General features: G+C 36.5%; 1 protein-coding gene across 5 annotated transcripts in view; it reads right to left on the bottom strand.

Moving 5' to 3' along the window:
* The window catches only part of MLLT10 (MLLT10 histone lysine methyltransferase DOT1L cofactor), a 134,601-nt gene that overhangs the window by 103,813 nt on the left and 12,373 nt on the right, over positions 1 to 18,415 (bottom strand). For 4 of the 5 annotated variants that reach the window (XM_067291778.1, XM_067291775.1, XM_067291776.1 and 1 more), the window contains one exon: positions 10,930 to 10,984. The exons of the other annotated variant lie outside the window; for it this stretch is intronic. In XM_067291778.1, the coding sequence (XP_067147879.1) occupies positions 10,930 to 10,984 (55 nt within the window). The remainder of the gene's footprint in view (positions 1 to 10,929; positions 10,985 to 18,415) is intronic. 5 annotated transcript variants of the gene reach the window in all.

Below are 18,415 nucleotides of genomic sequence, written 5' to 3'. Positions count from 1 at the left end.
AATCAGGATTGTTTGTGCTTATTATCGTACGCAGTCTACCTCTAGCTACCTTGCATTCTTCACTATATTAGCCTAGGTTTAAGAGGCAGGATTAGACAAGACCCCCTGCCCCCAGTTATTACACAGTCAGGCATAACAGGCCATTTTCATGGAAAACTCAAACTCCTCTGGTTGAGGGAACAGAACTCCATACCTTCCTCCTCCTTGACAAGTGTTTTAATTATTATGCTATTTTGCCACAAGAAACCCCCACTTCCTTCTCCTTTAGGCAATTTATTCTCACGCACAGCTCAGGACTCCGAGTCTCAATCGAATAAAACACCTACTGCCATGCTCAGAGGTGAGTGTTTCTTTTGTCTACTGTTTTGTGCTAGATGACATCTTATTTTGCCTGCTGGAGTAACAAAACGTCCTAAAAAGACGCCCATCCAAACTGTATGTGTAACTGGTAAGAGAAGCAAGCACATTCTTTATGCCTGGATTTATGAGAATGTTCAAGATTATGTTAAAATACACATTGTTCAATTAATTCTATATGAAGCCATCAGATTGTTTTGTAAAGTTCCTATTCAAATTACTTACCGCTTCACTATTTTTGGGCCACTACCAACTCTGTCAGCAACCATACATCTGTTTCTCCACAGACATAATTAAATCCAATCCTTTTGAGCTTTTTCAATGTTTAAGTGTGAAAAAAAAAAAAGATATCCGTGTTGTAGAATTTTTTTTAATGCCAGTCACTCTGTTCTACACATTCAATGTTTAAGACATCCTCACCAGTTACTGCTGGAACAGAAATTATTTTTATCATTCCTCCTCTTATAAAACACAGGACAGAAATAATAACGGGGTGTTCTGACTTGCCTTAACTGTTCCTGGTGATTTTTCAGCCTGAGCCAGGAACACATGCCATTATTAGGATTACCGCTGCTCCAAATAAAGTTCTAAAGTTATCCATACAGACCTTATCCTTTCCTATTTAAATCAATGATAAGCACCACTTTGGTGGTGCACAATTTATACACAAACATCCGGCCACAGATTTATTCCTTTTAAATTTTACTTATAAACTTTTTGTATCTCAATTTAATTTACAGTGACTGCTAACAAACTCTTACTATTTCCATTGGATTACTTGTACACAATTTATTTTTTCTTTTATCTCTCTTTCAGGACAACTTTAACTGAGGGGAACAAAAACCCCGAACTTTTCTGTCAATTGTAGGTATTGGCATCTTACAAAATATTTTTTAAAAACTTTCCCTATCCTCAGTATTTTCTTATTTTTTTATTTAACTTATTATTTTTCAACCTTTGAGAAAGTGGACATTTTATATATATGCTTCTTCTATAATATATGTTTAGTGGAGGATAATGCCTAGCTTATTTCAGAATAAACACGTTTAGGCTTTAGCTTAAAAACAAGGGGAAAAAAAAGTACCACCATGATTCAAATCAGAAAATGAGGTAGCCCCTGTGGGTTCTTATCAGAACTGCTTTCATTGAGTTGGTATTTGCTGAAAAAACACTGAGAGCCAGATAACACGGGCTGGCAGATTCACTGACTCTTTTGCTTTACAAGATCCAATACTCTACAACAATCAATCCTCTGATCCAGAAATTGTAAAATGTGAACAGTTTTTGGTTATAATTGTTAGAAACAACTTAATGGTGATACATAAAATTAAAAATATTTATTTCAACTGCACTTCCTAGTCCTATCATTTTGGGAACTGATCCTTCCATTTCAAAAAATATTTCCACTTTCTTTTCTAGGATAAGATTACACAAGTGTAGTAAGACACTTTCCCTTTACTTTCAGAAGATCTTAGAAGACAACTTCAACCAACATTAAAACAACACCTAAACCAACATATAAAACAACCCCAACATCAGCTTCTATAACAATGATGCTGAAAACAGTTTTTTCCAATATCAGAAATCAAAAATTCCTGCCCAAAAGCCCTCAAAGTTACAATACATCTCATGAAACTTTCAGCTTTTCACCTACAGTGAGTCCTTTATTTTAATTCAGGCCTCAGCATAACTGCTGTGGTTTTGCTGATTTGGCATGCAAAATGTTTAAGTGTTTGCTGAAATTTTGATTTCAGGTGCCTAACCAACTTTAACTCAGTGAAAATATTCTAATTTTAGATATTTAGCAGATAATTAATACTGCATATTCAAATTCTAACATTCAGACTAATAAATATCGGGCTCCAGAACCCTAACTTAAAAAAAAAATTTTTTTTGGTTTGTTATCCCAGTGTGACAGTGAACAGCTAACTATTAATTTCCCCTTCATCAAATGAAAGATTGTTACCTACAAATAACTCTATGTAAGAGAACTAGAAGCAAATTCTATCAAAGTAATCTTAAGTTAATAGCGAAAACCCAAGAAGATAAATAACATACAGTACATTATCAGTCTAAATTTTTGCTTTTACAACTACAGTTTAAGTGTTCAAAACTTCATTCACAAGCACTTTCCCTGCAAAGAAATTCATAGGTTTACATGTTCTTTCAGTACAAATGTTTAAAGCCTTACTTTTAAAATCTTTTACTTCATAATAAAGTTAACAGCAACAGACTTTACACTTATAATCTGTCCTACCATACAAATCAAGAGAAGCCCACCAATAGTTTTTGAGCTAACAGATACAGAGCACACCCAGTGGTAGGGCCGTGTCCCACAGCCTGTGCTGAAGTTGGGCTGCAAAGCAGTAACAGTTTGTAGAGACCAGGATCATCAAGTCACATTGAGATGCAGCTGAACTGTCAGTCTGGTCCCACAATAGCAGTCTGGGATGTCATCATCTCCTAACCGTGCACCCGTTTCAGAGTAAAATTTATTAATGGGTTCTGTGTATGTTCCTAAAGAGTCCATCATTTCTCCCAAAGGAAATTTTTTTTTTTTTATATAACTATAGCTCACTCCTAAACCAGGATGGAAAAAACCTTTCTTGGTTTAAATGTTAGTTTCTTATTAAGGCCATTCAAGGATGTAATTTAAGGATACACCTCAATCCATTTCAACTGTGAGCTGTCACCAAGAAGTGAAGTCCCACTTTACCCTTCACTTTCAACTGTATATTCCTACTTGTTCCCTTTAGTATAATCTTGCCACATAGCAAACCAGATGAAATTTTATTCAACTGATGACTAAACCTGGAAGAGAAAAGTTTACTTTCCAGTCAGATCAGCAAAGAAGTTGACATGACTCAAGCTAAAGTTCTATGATTACCATATATAAAACCACAGGAGAGGAAACACCCAGTCATGGGAAAAAACACAGCCCACTCCTTTCAGTGGTGGTCAATAGTAGGCTTGTATTACATGAAACTGCACCCTCAGTTTTTGCAACCATTAGATCTGCTGATTGACCCCAATAGTCAGCTATATTCCACTCTGAAAGGTGAGGCAACGATTATTGTTACTATTTGCCAGAGGGTAAGATTAAGTACTACTTTAGACTTTCAGTTAAGCATCTCTTCATTAGGACATTTTACACACTTCTGCTTTGATCCAGATCCTCCTTTTTTGTAAAAATAGTAAAACTTGCAGAAAAGAAATCTGTCAGCTTGAGATACTGCAGTTTCCTTGACCCTAGTAAATATGGTTTTAGACCGTTATAGTTAATGTAATATTATGCTTACTATATTGTTTGATCCAATCTTTTCAAAAGATGGATGAAAAGGTGCTCACACTAATTGCTAGAGGTCTCACTGTGGTTTATTGTCCACCTTATCATTGGTGCACAGAATGAAGTGACAACTTCTATTTAAAAAATAAAAAACCCCAAACAAATGAAATACTGTTTGCCTATAAAGAAGAGATTCCATTCCACAGAATCCTACTACAGAATTCTCACCAAAAATCACCATTTATCAACACTTTACTCCTCATCTAAAAAACTGGCACACAAGAAAAATTCTCTCTGGAGCATCATTTGTCATCACAGCAAATAGTCTGTTTTTGGAACAGCTAAAGATTACATTCCACTGATCCACTGAGTAAGTGAATAACTTTAGTTGATATGCAATGGTGTTAAGGAGTCTCTCTTCCCCCTGCCCTCCCAAATCACATTATACAGCAAAAGTAAGAAATGACAGAAATACGTATCTAAAACTTTCTCTAAAAATGTTCTTCCTCATTGTAGATTTATATTTACTAGTTATACATATCACCATATAATGTATATTATAATAAATACTGTTATATATATTTGTATTAGTAAAACATTTTTAAACAGCTTATAATTTTTTTTACCATCTTTCCTAGTGAAAAAACACACACAAAATCCTGCAAACCTGTACAAAAGGATGAGAACATTTGTACATAAGCATTTATTGCACAATCTTTGCACCTGAATATGTACACACAACATTGCACCATCCGTGTCCTTGGATATTAACACCAAGGAAACAAAACAAAACAGTAAATCTGACAGGGAGAGCTGTTGCCATAATAATAATAGGAAAAGTTAGCATATGCTGTTTGTTATACATTTAGGAGATCCCTACGCTAACCTATGAGATGGAAAGAAAGCCTGAATCATGACATAAAACCACTGCATTGTTAGCTGGCCTGTTCCCAAGCAGCTGCATGAAAGAAGTCTTGGTGAAAAGCTGATACAAAGAATGCTGTTACACAGCATTCCTGATCGTCATCCAGTGGAATCAAATTTCAAAGTAACAACTTGTAGAGCAAAAAAGAGCCTTTTAGACTTACAGATAAACGTGGACAAAGATTACTGTAAGAAAACTATTTAAATGAGAGACCCAAAATATTAGATATAACAGAATAATTTGCTTAAGAAACAGAGAATACATGCTGAATATTATCAGCAGATATAAGAATTAGGATTCAAAAGCTATAATCTGTTTAACTGATCACGATTTTACCTCCCCCTTCCTCACCGTGTCAAACAAACAAGGAAATTGTTGTAACAGTTAAAACATTAGACCCCTAAATTAACAAAATATTACTACATTGAAATTTACCTACTTCAGTCAGTCTACAGTTCTCAGCTGCCTGCAAACAAATGCTCACTTGTTGCTGTTTCTCTAAAAACTGTACCACATACAGAGTACAAAGATAGTACTAAAGAAAAATTAATCAGTCTTTCAGCAGCCTTCTTATACATAAAACAGCAAATCAATACACAATTCACATACATATCACAGTTATTCCTCATTTTAAAAACCTTTTATATTCGGTCATGTATTTTAATCATAGTGGAGCTCCTAAATGAACATTAGTACAATTTAGCAAAGAATTCTGTCAATAATCGTATTCAAATAGCAAAGTTCCTTTTCCAATTCAATCCTACTTTTCTACTTTCAGTATCAATTAAAAACAGAAAAGGAAAAGCAATCTGACAGAACTTAAAAAATTGCAGTCTGCAAACATTTAAAAAGTTGTAATGTTTATGTAAAAAAAATCCACAAAATCCAAATATAGTGAACAAAAAATAGTCTTCCCAAGACTTAACAATATCTATAAAACAGTAGCAGATATTAAGCAGCCAAAAAGTTAAATATATTATTTACATATTCAAAGCTTATTCCTAAAGTTTCTGACAATCACCCTGATTATCACCATGCAATGTTCCACTACAAATGAATTAATCAAATACAGCTAAATACAGTCAATTCTTAATACCTCAACACAGATAATCCACTGACAGATTAGCCACATCATAGATATTAGTACAAGCAGCACTCTGCTAAAGGCAACTGTACTGTTTCCAAGGTCTGTGGAAGTGGAGATGCAGAATGAGCTAAAAATGGTCACAGTATGAAAAGACTGAACAAATATGTGCAACCAGATCTTAGCTGCTTCTGTTCAGGGTCAGTTCAGGATTCCCACATTGGAAAGCACTGGAGGGACACTGAAGCACACACTAGGACAGAGCCAGTTCAAATCCAGGCAGAATTATCTATTTGGACTCACCACAGGTTCTGCTTAGGGTGAGAGCAGGCACCATCACTGCTCCAATAACAGTCAGGCATCTGTGCGCTCTCCAGTGTGCCCAGAAAGGTTATGATCAACAAAAAATGCCATGTCCACTCAGTGCTAGGCCTTCAGAAACATTCTTTTGTCCTTCCAGAACCAGGCACGCTGGCAACTTGGTGCAGAAATATCTGGATGAGTCTGCAGCACTGAGTAAATGAAATGTTTACATAATGCTCTCTAGTAATCATATTACCCAAGTGGTTTCTACTATCTGGGATACCTGAACTTCCCCTGCTCCACCCCACACCCAACAACTCAAATAGTCAAGAGTTAACTATGGCTGTAAAAATAGTTAATGCTTCAAAAATTTAAGTTACCCAGGTCTCTGTTTTCAGAGCAGATATAGGAAACAGCGCAGTCAATTTTAAGAGCATTTTTCAAACAAAAATCTCATTCAAATAAGACAAGTTTTGTTCCAATTTCAGGATCTATTCCTGATTCAAGATAGTTTATATATTTAGAGTAGTGAAAATACTTTGTAATTAATGACAAAGTCTGTACCAAAAAAATGGGGACCCATAATTGTATTAGCAGTCTGCATTCGACAACACTAAATCATGTTGTAATCATTTTACAGCCTAGAGACTCCAGGGCCTCAAGTGCAGTAGATTTGCTTTTCTATAATTTCTTATTTTGCTCTGGTAAGGATTATGTATCATTTAGAAGAGATATAAAGAAAGTGAAAAGTGATTATCAGACTTCTGTACAAGGAATGTCCAATCAGTCTGGGGCCTTTCATCCTGAAAAGGAGTCACGAAAAGAATATGACAGAGGTCTATAAAACCAGAAGAGGTAGTGAGAAGATGAATATGGAATAACTGCTCATTGTCACTTCCTAGGGAAGTGCTAGATGGCATCAAATAACATTGTATAGCTATAGGCTCAAAGCAAACTAGTGTACATTTTCACACCATGTACAGATCAGCTGTGAAATTCCTTGCCGCATGACACTATGAACACTGAAAATTCATAATTCAACAAATTAATGGAACAAGAATCCATCACACTACTAAACACAAAGATACCACCCCTGGATCAAGAAGTCCCAAAGCATAAATCCCTCTAGGCACAGAAATTAATCTGAGAAAGCATGCAAGAACTGGGCTTTCCCAAGAATCCAGTTAAATACTGATAAAGATAGCAGGCCAAACGCTTTTGGCCTCCATGATATGTTCCTCTTCTGTTACCATCTGCTGCTAGCACTGTGAAGTTCTGCATAAAATGTATGACAGAACTGCTCCAAGAATATTGCATTTATGATATCACTGAAATCTGAAATTCTGTACTTACCATAGATGGTACTGGAGAACCTGGCACTATCCCTTAGTAACTGTACTGATAAACACAACTAAGGAACAGTACACGTCTCCATCCAGAAGTATAAAGAGCAAAAACAGATCTAAAAAAGTGTTTATCTCCTAGAATTCAGGTAAAGGTAGTAGGCCAGTAAAAAGAGAGGGAGAAGGAAGAAGAATACACAACACAATTTCACTGCTACATAAAGAAGAAAAAACACCACAAAAAAAAAAAACCACCCCACACCCACACTATTTCCTATATATGACAACAACAGAAGTCTGATTCCCAGACTACTTTGTCAAAAACATAATAAGGCCCCAGAGTTCTGCTAAAGGCAACATAACACCATTACATATGAACTAAAAGGTTAGACTGCTTTCTGGTATAGTTTTCCACCTGACAATTCAAAAGACGATACAAGTCTAGGGTGCTGCTAAAAGAATAGTTCCGCACCTTCCCTGATATCAGTATTAGCATGGTCAGCTGGATCAGGGAACTTATTTCATTTAGCTGAAAATTAACCCAGAAAAAAAAGTAAGTTTAAATACTAGTGCCAGCACAGAGGAGGAGGAAGTAACACATAGCCTGCAGACCACCGCCTGCAGTAACAGCGCCTTATTCCAGGCTGGGAAATCATGGAACCTTACAGTAAAAGGTCAGTAAACAAAAAACATAGATTCTTAAAGTAACAGAAAAATAGTACCTTCAGCACCCAAAATAAATGTTTTTTCCACACTAGTAGAAAGCAAATATCCAGAAGACTGTTACCAAAAAAAAACAAAAAAGGAAAAAAACTACTAGAACTCATATATTGTCTGCTGCTCTTGTTATATCCGCATAGAATTAACAGCCAAAACAAAAATTGCACTGGTTTTCTGGACACAAAGTTACTTGTTGCCAAAAGTATAATTTTATTCCAGTGAAATAAAAAACAGTGAAGTTCATTTCCTCATTTGTTCTGAAAAGCTAAGACCATTTAATTATTTCTACACTTACAAATAAACTCCATAATTACAAATTTCTGAAGTCAGAGCATTATAATTTATTGGAAACGTTTTCTCAAAATTTCTTCAGAAATATTTGCATCTTTTTAATCACCCTTAGCGACAAATGGCATATGAGTATTGAAAAAAAATAACAAGTATTAACCCACTGTAAACATAATTTTAACCTGACAAGACTGTGACAATTAAAGGTCTTCAACAATTCTTCCTAAAGTCTGAAACTATTCTGCAACAATCCAAATCCCTTGTTAGCTGGCATTTTGAAAGGAAAGCTTCAGATTAACAACACAGATTTCTGAAATGAAAGTTTAGTCTAAGTTCATACCCTTCTGTAAAGCTTTTATTTAAAGCACATCTGGTCCATAAGGTAGAATTTGCTGTATTCAGTACTATGACCTACAAGACCTATTACGAAAGGAGGGCTGTTTTCAGAAAGTGAAGTAAAAAAAAATTCTTAAGACTTTTTTGCTGAGAAGTTTTTGTATACTCACGAGGGTTGACAGAAATGTAATCTCAATAATATCATGACTTAGAAACTCTGCTGTAATACAGGTGAGCTAGCTGAATACAGCCTGTCCAACAACGCTAGTTGACAAAAACTGATTTTCAAATCAAATACTGGAAGCTAAGTATTTCCTATAGGCAAGATTAAAAAAAAGATATCCTATAACCAGTATAATCCTGTAACTCCAATAGGAACTCGCATCCAGGATAGCACAATGGCTAAACAGTATAGCAGGAGCAAAAGCTGAGATAGCATACTGCACTCGAAGACTGCTTCAAGTGTCTTGGACACTGTCCCTTTTGGTCACTGCCTTCAACTCATAAGTCTGTAACAACTCTGGTAGTTGACATAGTTCCAGAACAAATGACAGCCAAAGTCATGTAACTCCAGTGTTAAGTATAAGACAGTTTTTATTCTTACATGTGTTCTATCTGCAACACACTGAGGTTTTCTATGTCAGAAATATGGCTATATTGTAATAGTCAAGTATATTGATGAAAATGTTTCGTCATGAAAATGACAACTAACGTTTTTGCTATTTAAATTTAAATAATTTCCATTTTACATGGAAACTTATTTGCAGATATGAATTCACAAGTATGTAACTTGTATCTTAAAATCTTAAAAATCTGCAAAAAAATCTTAAAAATACTGCAAGAGGAATTATCAGTTAGATGTTCAGATCTTTGATGTACACTGTCAAGATATGCTTTCAAGACTCCATAGGGGACCAAAAAAAAAAAAAAAAAAAGACTTCCAAATTACCATACAGAAAAACAAAGCATTCCTGACCACCACTAGGTATAAAAAACAGAAACACTTCAGTTATTTTTTAGTTCAAAAAAATTTACTGTAGCTTTCAAAAGCTGAGACTTTCTTATAGCCCATTTCCTAAAAAGCAAGCATCCAGCTGCTCTTTTGAAGAAATTAACTCAACACTGCCAAGTTATCAGCCTTTGAGAGGAAGAATAGTTCCATGGCTAACGTACTGGATCGGTACCTAAGATACTTTCACGGATACAGAGGCAACACAGACTCAGTATGACCCCCAACACCCACAAATCACACAACATTCATTAACATGTTTGAAATGACCAGATACTAGAATGAGTAATGCCAGAACATACACTCCACACCACAAAGTGTACCCAAGAGAAAGTACAGATCAGCCCAAATTCAGGCGGGCTCTGTGTTCCTGTAACTCCATCTCTATACAAAATAGCAAACCAAGCTGTATTAATTATATCAACACTAAGCTGAAGCAAAGATATAAATTTAGTTAGAGTATTACGCATGCAACATAAAACCTTCAGAATACAATGTACATAGACTATCTAAATGAAATCTAGAATGTTGACCATCCTTTCTCCCCTCACAGGTGAAGTGTCTCACCATCAAAATGACTAGGCTAATTCAAGATAGATGAGGAACTGGAATAAGATTTTGCAAAAGTGATTGAAAAGTTAATTTTATATCACCCAGCTATTAGTAAAAATATAACCAAGACGACTATTCAGTAGACTTCCTTTAGCAATTCGACTCAGCAGGAGCAGAACTGATGATATCCTGAATGACGCAATTAGAAAGATGCAAGGCACAGTAAATCACTACTCCAACTTTTCAGCTCTAACTTCTTTGTTGTAGAACCTATTAGTAAGCCATGCATGAAAGAGCTATCCTTTTAAAATGTACTGATGCATTCAGTCTGGGCCTCAGACTTAAAAAACCCACTCCTCTTCGTGCATAAGAATGAATGATGCACTTCCAACAGCTTTCTATAAACGTTCAAACTCCATCTGAACACATACACAATTTATCCTTTATCTCTATCAAACCTTAATATTAAATCTTGTATTAAAATAGTTTCTCCTTTACTCTTATCTAAAAATAAAACTAAAAATAATGATTGATGTTCTAAAACTAAATTCAACCTAAACTGGACAAGTAAAGCCTATTGTGAAATATCTACCTCTTCCCAAACCAGCTAGCTTGATAAACTAGTTGCTCTTTTTGGTTTATGGTTAGGATTCCTATGTATTCTTTTCACAGTCTTATTCTCCTCATATAAGATAAGAGTTCACAAAAAATAAGAATAAAACTTACCCCCATTATCTGTTCTCTTTAAAGCACCATCCTTATGAGGGCATAATTCACATCTCTAGGAAAAAAAGCAAAAATAAAATAAAAAAATGGAATGATCAGAGGAACATTGCAAAAGAAACCACACAAATTAAAGTTGTTATCTGTCATTGGGGGGGGGGGAGGGGGGAATTAAAAAAAAGGAGAAAGAGTGAGAGGAACCATTCTCTAAAAGTGAATAGGTATGTTTTCCCTTAACCTTTGACTATTAACGTTAACATTAGCTCGTCACAAAAAGCTTTTTCAGTCAGATCTTTAAACTACTGTTTAAGTTATTTGCAATTCTACCACCAAGTTTTTATTAGTGGATTCCACACCCGGGAATCCTGGAGGCAAGCCTCCAAAAACTGCAGCACAGGGTAGGCTTACTTGGTGATAAGAAACTCGGGCACAATCCAAGGACTCCCTACCATATTTCTTTCTCCTGGGATCTCAGAGTTTACCAAGGTGGTTGATCACAAAGATGCACCATGGATATAACTAGTACAGGTGTACACATTTTAGCTGGCTTCAAAGTCACTGTTGACTCTCATTTATTCTTTCTAAAAAGCAGAAAACAATCTTGCTTTCTGTTTCAGGAAAAGGAGGTCAGAAGTTGACCCATCCTTGAAATTCCTGCAGACTGAATGTCTTGAAACTTGAAGTTTGACAACCTATTCTTCTGACATCCACCAGGATCACATCAGTATATTCTTTTTGTTATAGCTGCCACTATCAACTTCCTTAATATGAAGTTTACCTAGTCCTAGAGTAGCATGAACCAACTTCAAATCAGTTCAGAGATGACAGAAATGGAACGGGTTTGACAAATATTCCACTTCACCTGCTCCAAATGACATGCAAGGAAACAGCACTACAGGAGAGCCTATACTGAAACATCAGCTTATTGCTACCTTTATACATTCCCAAATCAGAGACAACTCAAAGCAAAGCAATCTAACAAGCTTTTTAAGAAACTGAAGAAAAGTCGTATCATCAGATGCAAACTTAATAAATACCATATCCTTCAAATGGAAAGGGACATCTGGCATAAGTACAGATCTTCTCTGTGTTCCGTGAACAGCACTCTTCTTCCTTATCAGCTAACTTGCAAGTCAGCAGATAAAGGAGCCTACAATGCTGCAAGTGCCTCAGAAATAGATTGCTCAAATTTATTTAAGGAATAAAGCATTTGATTCCTGAAATTCATACAGCTAAAGTGCATGTTGAGGCTATCTGTTTCTCTTCACCTTTAAGACTGGTATTAGCAGCAAGAAGAATTTCACAAAAGAGTAGAATAGAAGACAAGCTTTTAAATTATTTTAGCTCAGTAGATTGGTATAAACAGCTGCACCCAGGACAGAGAAGAATCTTTAGGATTGCTGCTGTTTTGTTCTTTGCTTCACTTTTCATCCCCTCACATTCACCTGCTAAAATGACCAGAAATTTATTAAAAGGCAGCATTAAAGCTATGGTGAAACTTAGAGGTTAAAGTGGCTGAAAACCTCCGAATCATTTTTTCAGGCAGCCTGCAGACTCAGAGCATTACACAAGAGGATTTCTTTGCAACTGAAAATGCTTAGCCCATTTTAAACAAAATCTTACCGGCCAAAATTTTGTTAAGTTGTACAGGCCACACACACGCAGTACGTGAGTTGTATTTTAATATTTCAGATCTCCAAACATCAGATGCTAGTTATCGTAAGATACTTAGTATCTGTAGGTTAATTTTTTGCAAATTCCCCATGCAGTGAATCAGATTCTCAAAGCAAGACGTAATATCAAGTCTGACAGTGCAATAAAGTTTGCTGCCACTCCAAAGCTTCCAGCTGGGAGCTGGAGCCCAGTGGGCTGAGGTGATATATCTAACACTGGGACAAGGGAAGCTGTTAATTAGTCTACCTTGCCCCACCTCTGCAAGCCTGGGGAAGCATGACATACATTTTCATTAGTGGTAAAGCCAGTTTAGGAGGTTCTTTTCTCCTCCTTCCCTTCACCTCTCCCTTACTCATCTCCTTCTATCACTCCCTCAGCTGCTGAGGCAACTATCTGTAGGGCTGCCCTCAGTGAAATGAAGTGAAATTAACTTTTTTTTTTTTTTTTAAGGTCATATCACTGATCCAGTTTGCAGCATAATCCCACAAACGGTTGCATCAGCAAAACTGAAGGCAGGAAACTGTAGCACTGCAGCAGGAATAAACAGAGAGTGAGTAAACATTTTGAGCAAACTATACCACCATTTGAAAATGACCACAGGACACTGAGCAACAAGGAGCTGAACCAGCCCTCTATTCAGAAGAGTTTAGTGTGCTCCATCCAGCCTCTGCAGAGCTCACTTTCCACTAATTCTTTTTTTTTTTTGTCCCATATCCCTGTAGGACTTGGGTCCATTAGGTCTCCCCTCATCACTCCTCTGCAGCCCTAGCTGCAACCAGTCATAGAAGACAGAAAGCAGAAAATAGAAGTGGAGGAGGGAACTTTGACACTGGAAGAAAGCTCGAGTGCAGGGAGCCCTGCAGGAACCCCCCTGCCTGAACTCAGTTGTCAGGGAGCTAGGGCTGAGGAACAGGGAGGGGATACCTGGACTCCAAGGATATAGAGCACTTTCTGGGCTGTGACTTCTGGCTACAATCTGCAATGAAGTAGCATCAGAATAACTCACACATCATACAGTGAACACCACACACCACACAGTGACCATTTCCCTTCCTCCTTCTGGGTCATAACATAATTTGTTAACAACCTACACCCTCTCAGATCCTGTTACCCATTTCTCTCCCAATCCAACACACATCACAGCAAAACTATTTTACTGTTTTCTTTCTCCAATGAATTTGACAAAAATTCACTGAAATTAATTTTTCATAATGTGCCTCATCCCTGTCTATTTAAGAATAGCAAGTAAAATAGTAAATAGCTTTCCATTATATTTTTTATTTAAATTATTAGCACTTCTAAAACCTTCCACCAATATATTCATTTCAAATGAAGTGACACTTTGACCTGAGAATTTGCAAATTCTGAAAAAATACCTTAGATATTTCCAAAAAAAAAAAATTATGTTGTTACAAAGGATTCTGCAGGAGAAAGGAAATAAAGTAGTTGCATGCATATGTATACATCTCAGAAGTCCAGTCACTTATAATTTCTTTTTTGAATGCTTGTCTGAGCAGTGTCTCCTTTTTCCAGTTGACTTATGGGTGGATCTTGAAGTTTCTAAGTGAACAACAACAGGCAAATCTCTCCACTAAATACCACTTCACATACAACTTGTACAATGGAATAAAGCTTGGATCTCTGCAACAGCAAAGGGAACAAAGGGCTCTGTATGGATGGTGAGATGATGTCTCATATATGAGCACCCAGACCATGCATGGGCTCTCTTCTCCAGTTGTGGGTCATAAGTCTTAGTCCTGGCAAAGAATTTCTGAGATGGGTTTATTGTCCAAACATTCAAAAAAAAGTTTTGTGGAACTACTAAATAAACCAGGAAAAAAAAAAAACCACCTGAAACATTACAGCACATACGTAGAGCCAGCTGAATTAGATTTAAGGAAGATGAAGGAAAAAGATATCAGTACCAGCTGAAAGACAACTGAAGTTGCAGCCAGTGACAGATGTTCCCTTCTTTCCTATCCTTACAACATGTAACACGGGACATCTTATTTTTACAACTCCTCAGTCAAACAGATTGAGTTCATGGATCTGGCTTCTGTCCAAGCAGAATTCAGATGAGCTCTCAGCCAGAATTACTTGGGACTATAAGATCTCCTGGAGAGGAGAAGAGAGAAACCAGCCTCACAGATCTGCAGTTGGAACAGTCTGATAGTGAGATTGTCACAACGTACTTCAGATCAACAAAAGTAGCAAGTTACTTAGGAGAAAAAAGACTGACCCGGTAACCTTAGCAGCCAGATGAACTGAAATTGCCTGGGTCTGAAGAAAAAAACATCGAGTCCTGAGGGGTCCTTTGGCATCTGATCCAACCTTAAAAAGCCATACAGCAGAGACCTAAAGTGGTCAAAAGTATGGGAGGCCCTGGCAGAAGGGGAAAGAAAAATTTTTTCTTCACTATCAAAAAAGTAGAAATAAGCAAGAAGAAATAAAGAACAGTAAAATAAGAATGAAGATGTCCACTAGAGACAATGAGCACAAAGAATTCCCAGAGGGGAAGAGTAAAATAGGAAAACTAAAGACAGACCTTTAAGGGGAAGAAAAAAAAAAATCCAATACTGCATTACAGTCCAATTTGGCTCCACTTTATCACAGCCCACAGTTTTCTCTCCCTATTTCAGATAAATATTCCTTTCCATTTCGGCCACAAGCAATAACTACCTTAAGCAGCACTATATAATGGTTAGCTAACAGTACATACCCCTGACAAAAACAGTCAGACCTGTTGGAGTATTTGTGGGAATCTGACAAATCTAATTACTGGAGCTTTTTTGGTTAACCTAACTCCAGCAATTTTTTCAAGTAAGAAAAGCAGGAAGGGCATACATAAACTGATTTAATCAGACAGAGAAAGCGAAAGATGAAGACAGAGACTTTTCTCTTTTAAGAGAAAGACCAAGACAGAGACTTATGTAGATAAGGAAGATAGAGATAGGAGAAAGACTATACAAGTAGGAAAGAACAAAAAACATGAATAATAGGAACATAGCCTTGTTCTTCCCTCAGGGTTCTGTAAATTTGGAATAAATTTCATAAAACATGATCTGTCTCACTCTGCAGACATCTGTTACACACCATATCTTGTTTTAAGAAAACAAGAGCCATAAGAATACCTATGCATGTATTTTTACTGAATTCTGGTCTAAGGTAGGCCAAAGGTAGGCCAATTCACCCAAATACTGGTTTTCAACCAAGTAAAGTCCTGCAGGATTGAATCCCCAGCATTGCAATGAAGCAATGTGTCTCAGTATGACTAATTAACCTAAATAACATGAAAAGATCTACACCAGATTAAACAGACCACAGTTCCTAAATGCTAGCTGAGAAATTAGGCTGCAGTTCCAGCTGACTTTAATTCAGGTTCACTTTAAGCTAACATAATTGCAGACTACTGCCAAAAGAGGATCACTTGCCATCCCCTGCTGTGTACTTTCTACTGCCTCCCTTGCCTTTAGAAGAGCATTCATTTGACCATATGGAAATCCTGATCAGTGAGCTAAAAATAAAATACTCCCCCTCCCACCCCCCCTCCTTTTTTGCACTTTAGTTTTCAGCCAGATCACTTCTTTGAGCCATCTTTCCATAAGGTCACGTGAGCACTACTGCCAGATAAAGAACGTAAAAGGCACACAGGGAACTGGACAAGGACACAACCACCCTGGTTAGGAAGTGGCATCATTTATGCTGGCTGTAAGTGATCGCGGAATTCCAGCTGAGGGAATCTTTCTAAGGATTCTAAAATTCTGAGGGAATTCTTTCTGAAAGGGGGAAAAATAATACTAATTAAAAAAAACAAACACTGAAACTGACTGATTTCTAGAGCATTATGAAAAATGGACATATTTCTTAGACCCAATCCTAGCCCTATTTTGTTTTGATATATGCCTGACATACATGTATTTCAAGTTTTTGAACAGGCATAATGCATGTATCCAGACTGTTTAGTTTACAAGTTTACTTTCCATCCCAAACTGTACTGCACTCAGCATGACACCTATTCTTCCGGAATAGTTCTCATCCAAAGTACATTTTGATTACAGAAATGCCGTTTCATATTGTTTGACAATGGCAAACAAAGCGGGATTTAACTAAAAGGAAACCATTTAAAAGACTGGAATATATGACCCTTAAAGTTATAAATAAAATACCTTATGAAATATATTGCTGAACAGCAAGGTACACAAAATCAGTAACAACAGTTCTTGAAACCTGGCACTCAACCTCATTCAGTCCTTTCCTCAACAGGAATTACAACCTGACATACAAAAAATTTTAATTTGCTGCTCATATTAATCACTAGTCAAACAGTGGAGTGTTTAAATCAATTTATTTTTGTTGTGAGTTTTAGTTCATGTTTTTGTGCTGGGGGGGGGGGGAACTCACACACTCCATCTCAAACACTCATGACTTTCTTAAAACTTAACCTAGGAGGAAAGAGAATGAGAGCGACAATTTATTTTACTGTTTCACTTCTGAACTTGCTTCCAACTATGTCTATTCTACTGTTCTAAAGCATGCTATGCTGCTGGATTTTTCTGTACACATCAAAATGCACTAACTCAACATATTCCCAAAGCACATGGTTGTATTTACGAAGGTAAGCAAAGCAGCTGTTCAGAAAGTTAGTTTCTAATCTATAGCTTGCTAACTAGCAGCCCCAGATGCTCTTATCAACCTTGCTTCCCACCCCACCCATCAATAGTTCTGGAAGCTTTTAGCACAGCTGCTTGTATCCAGATATTCACCCCCCTAAATTCTGTGCTGTAGCTTCGTTTGTGCAATATTCCATACCACTTCATCTCATTCCATGAGCAGAAGAAAACATACAAAAAAAGTCACCTCTGATACTCTGTACCAGATCTAAGATGATCTTTCCCAACTCCAAGGTTTGAATATTCCAGACAGCCTTAGACACTACTACTTCAGAAAACAGGAAGTAACTTAATATGGGTTAAAAAACTGGCTCAGAAGAGTAAAAACATCCATATGGGTAGTTACTGCAATTAGTGTATACCAATTTAATGATGGCAGGAACATAGCCACTGTTGCCAAAATGTAAAAATTAAAAAAAAAAAAGTATATCTAGAAAATAACTATGCATACAAAGCTGATCATAAAACATGTCTAAAGATTCAGTTATGCCAATGTTGCACTTAAGTAATCCTATCTATATGTAACTGGTTGAAATCTTTCATTCAATTTGTTTTTTCGATCAAAATTATCTTCTAAACCAGAATTTGTTTGCTGTTTATTTTCCTTCTCCCCCAAAAGTCATGGAACTAGTATCCTATCTTCTCCAAACAGAGGTAAGAGTCTTAAGTTTTCTCATATTCCTTTTACGCTTTTCTTCTCACATCCTCTCTTTTCCCCAGTGTTTTGGGCAGTTTTTTTTTTTTTTTAATCTAATAAAAGTAATTTTGGGGGGAAATAACACATATACATTGGAATGAAAACACTGAAAGTAGGAATATTTGTTTTTCGCCCCCTCTACTAAATCTGGAAAATTTGGGGGTCATTTTAGTGTTCAGGTTGTGTTAGATTCCAGCAAATATATTATTAAATCAATGTAAACATAGCTCCTACTAAAAGCAGATACCATATTCTGAAGACAAACAGACATACACAAAATTGTACCAACCACAACACACAGCTAGATTATACTTACCAGAAAACCTAACTCTAATTCAGCTAATCAGAGGCTATCTAACAGAAGAACACATGCCTGAGCAGTCTATGAAGAATTCGTTTTCCAAGAGTGGACAACCAGATTAAAAAAAAAACACAGATATTTGCAGAG

The sequence above is a fragment of the Apteryx mantelli genome, chromosome 2 (assembly GCF_036417845.1).
Source record: "Apteryx mantelli isolate bAptMan1 chromosome 2, bAptMan1.hap1, whole genome shotgun sequence".
NCBI lineage: Eukaryota > Metazoa > Chordata > Aves > Apterygiformes > Apterygidae > Apteryx > Apteryx mantelli.
Note: the sequence above shows the minus strand (reverse complement) of the source record. Positions and strands in the feature narration are given on the sequence as shown.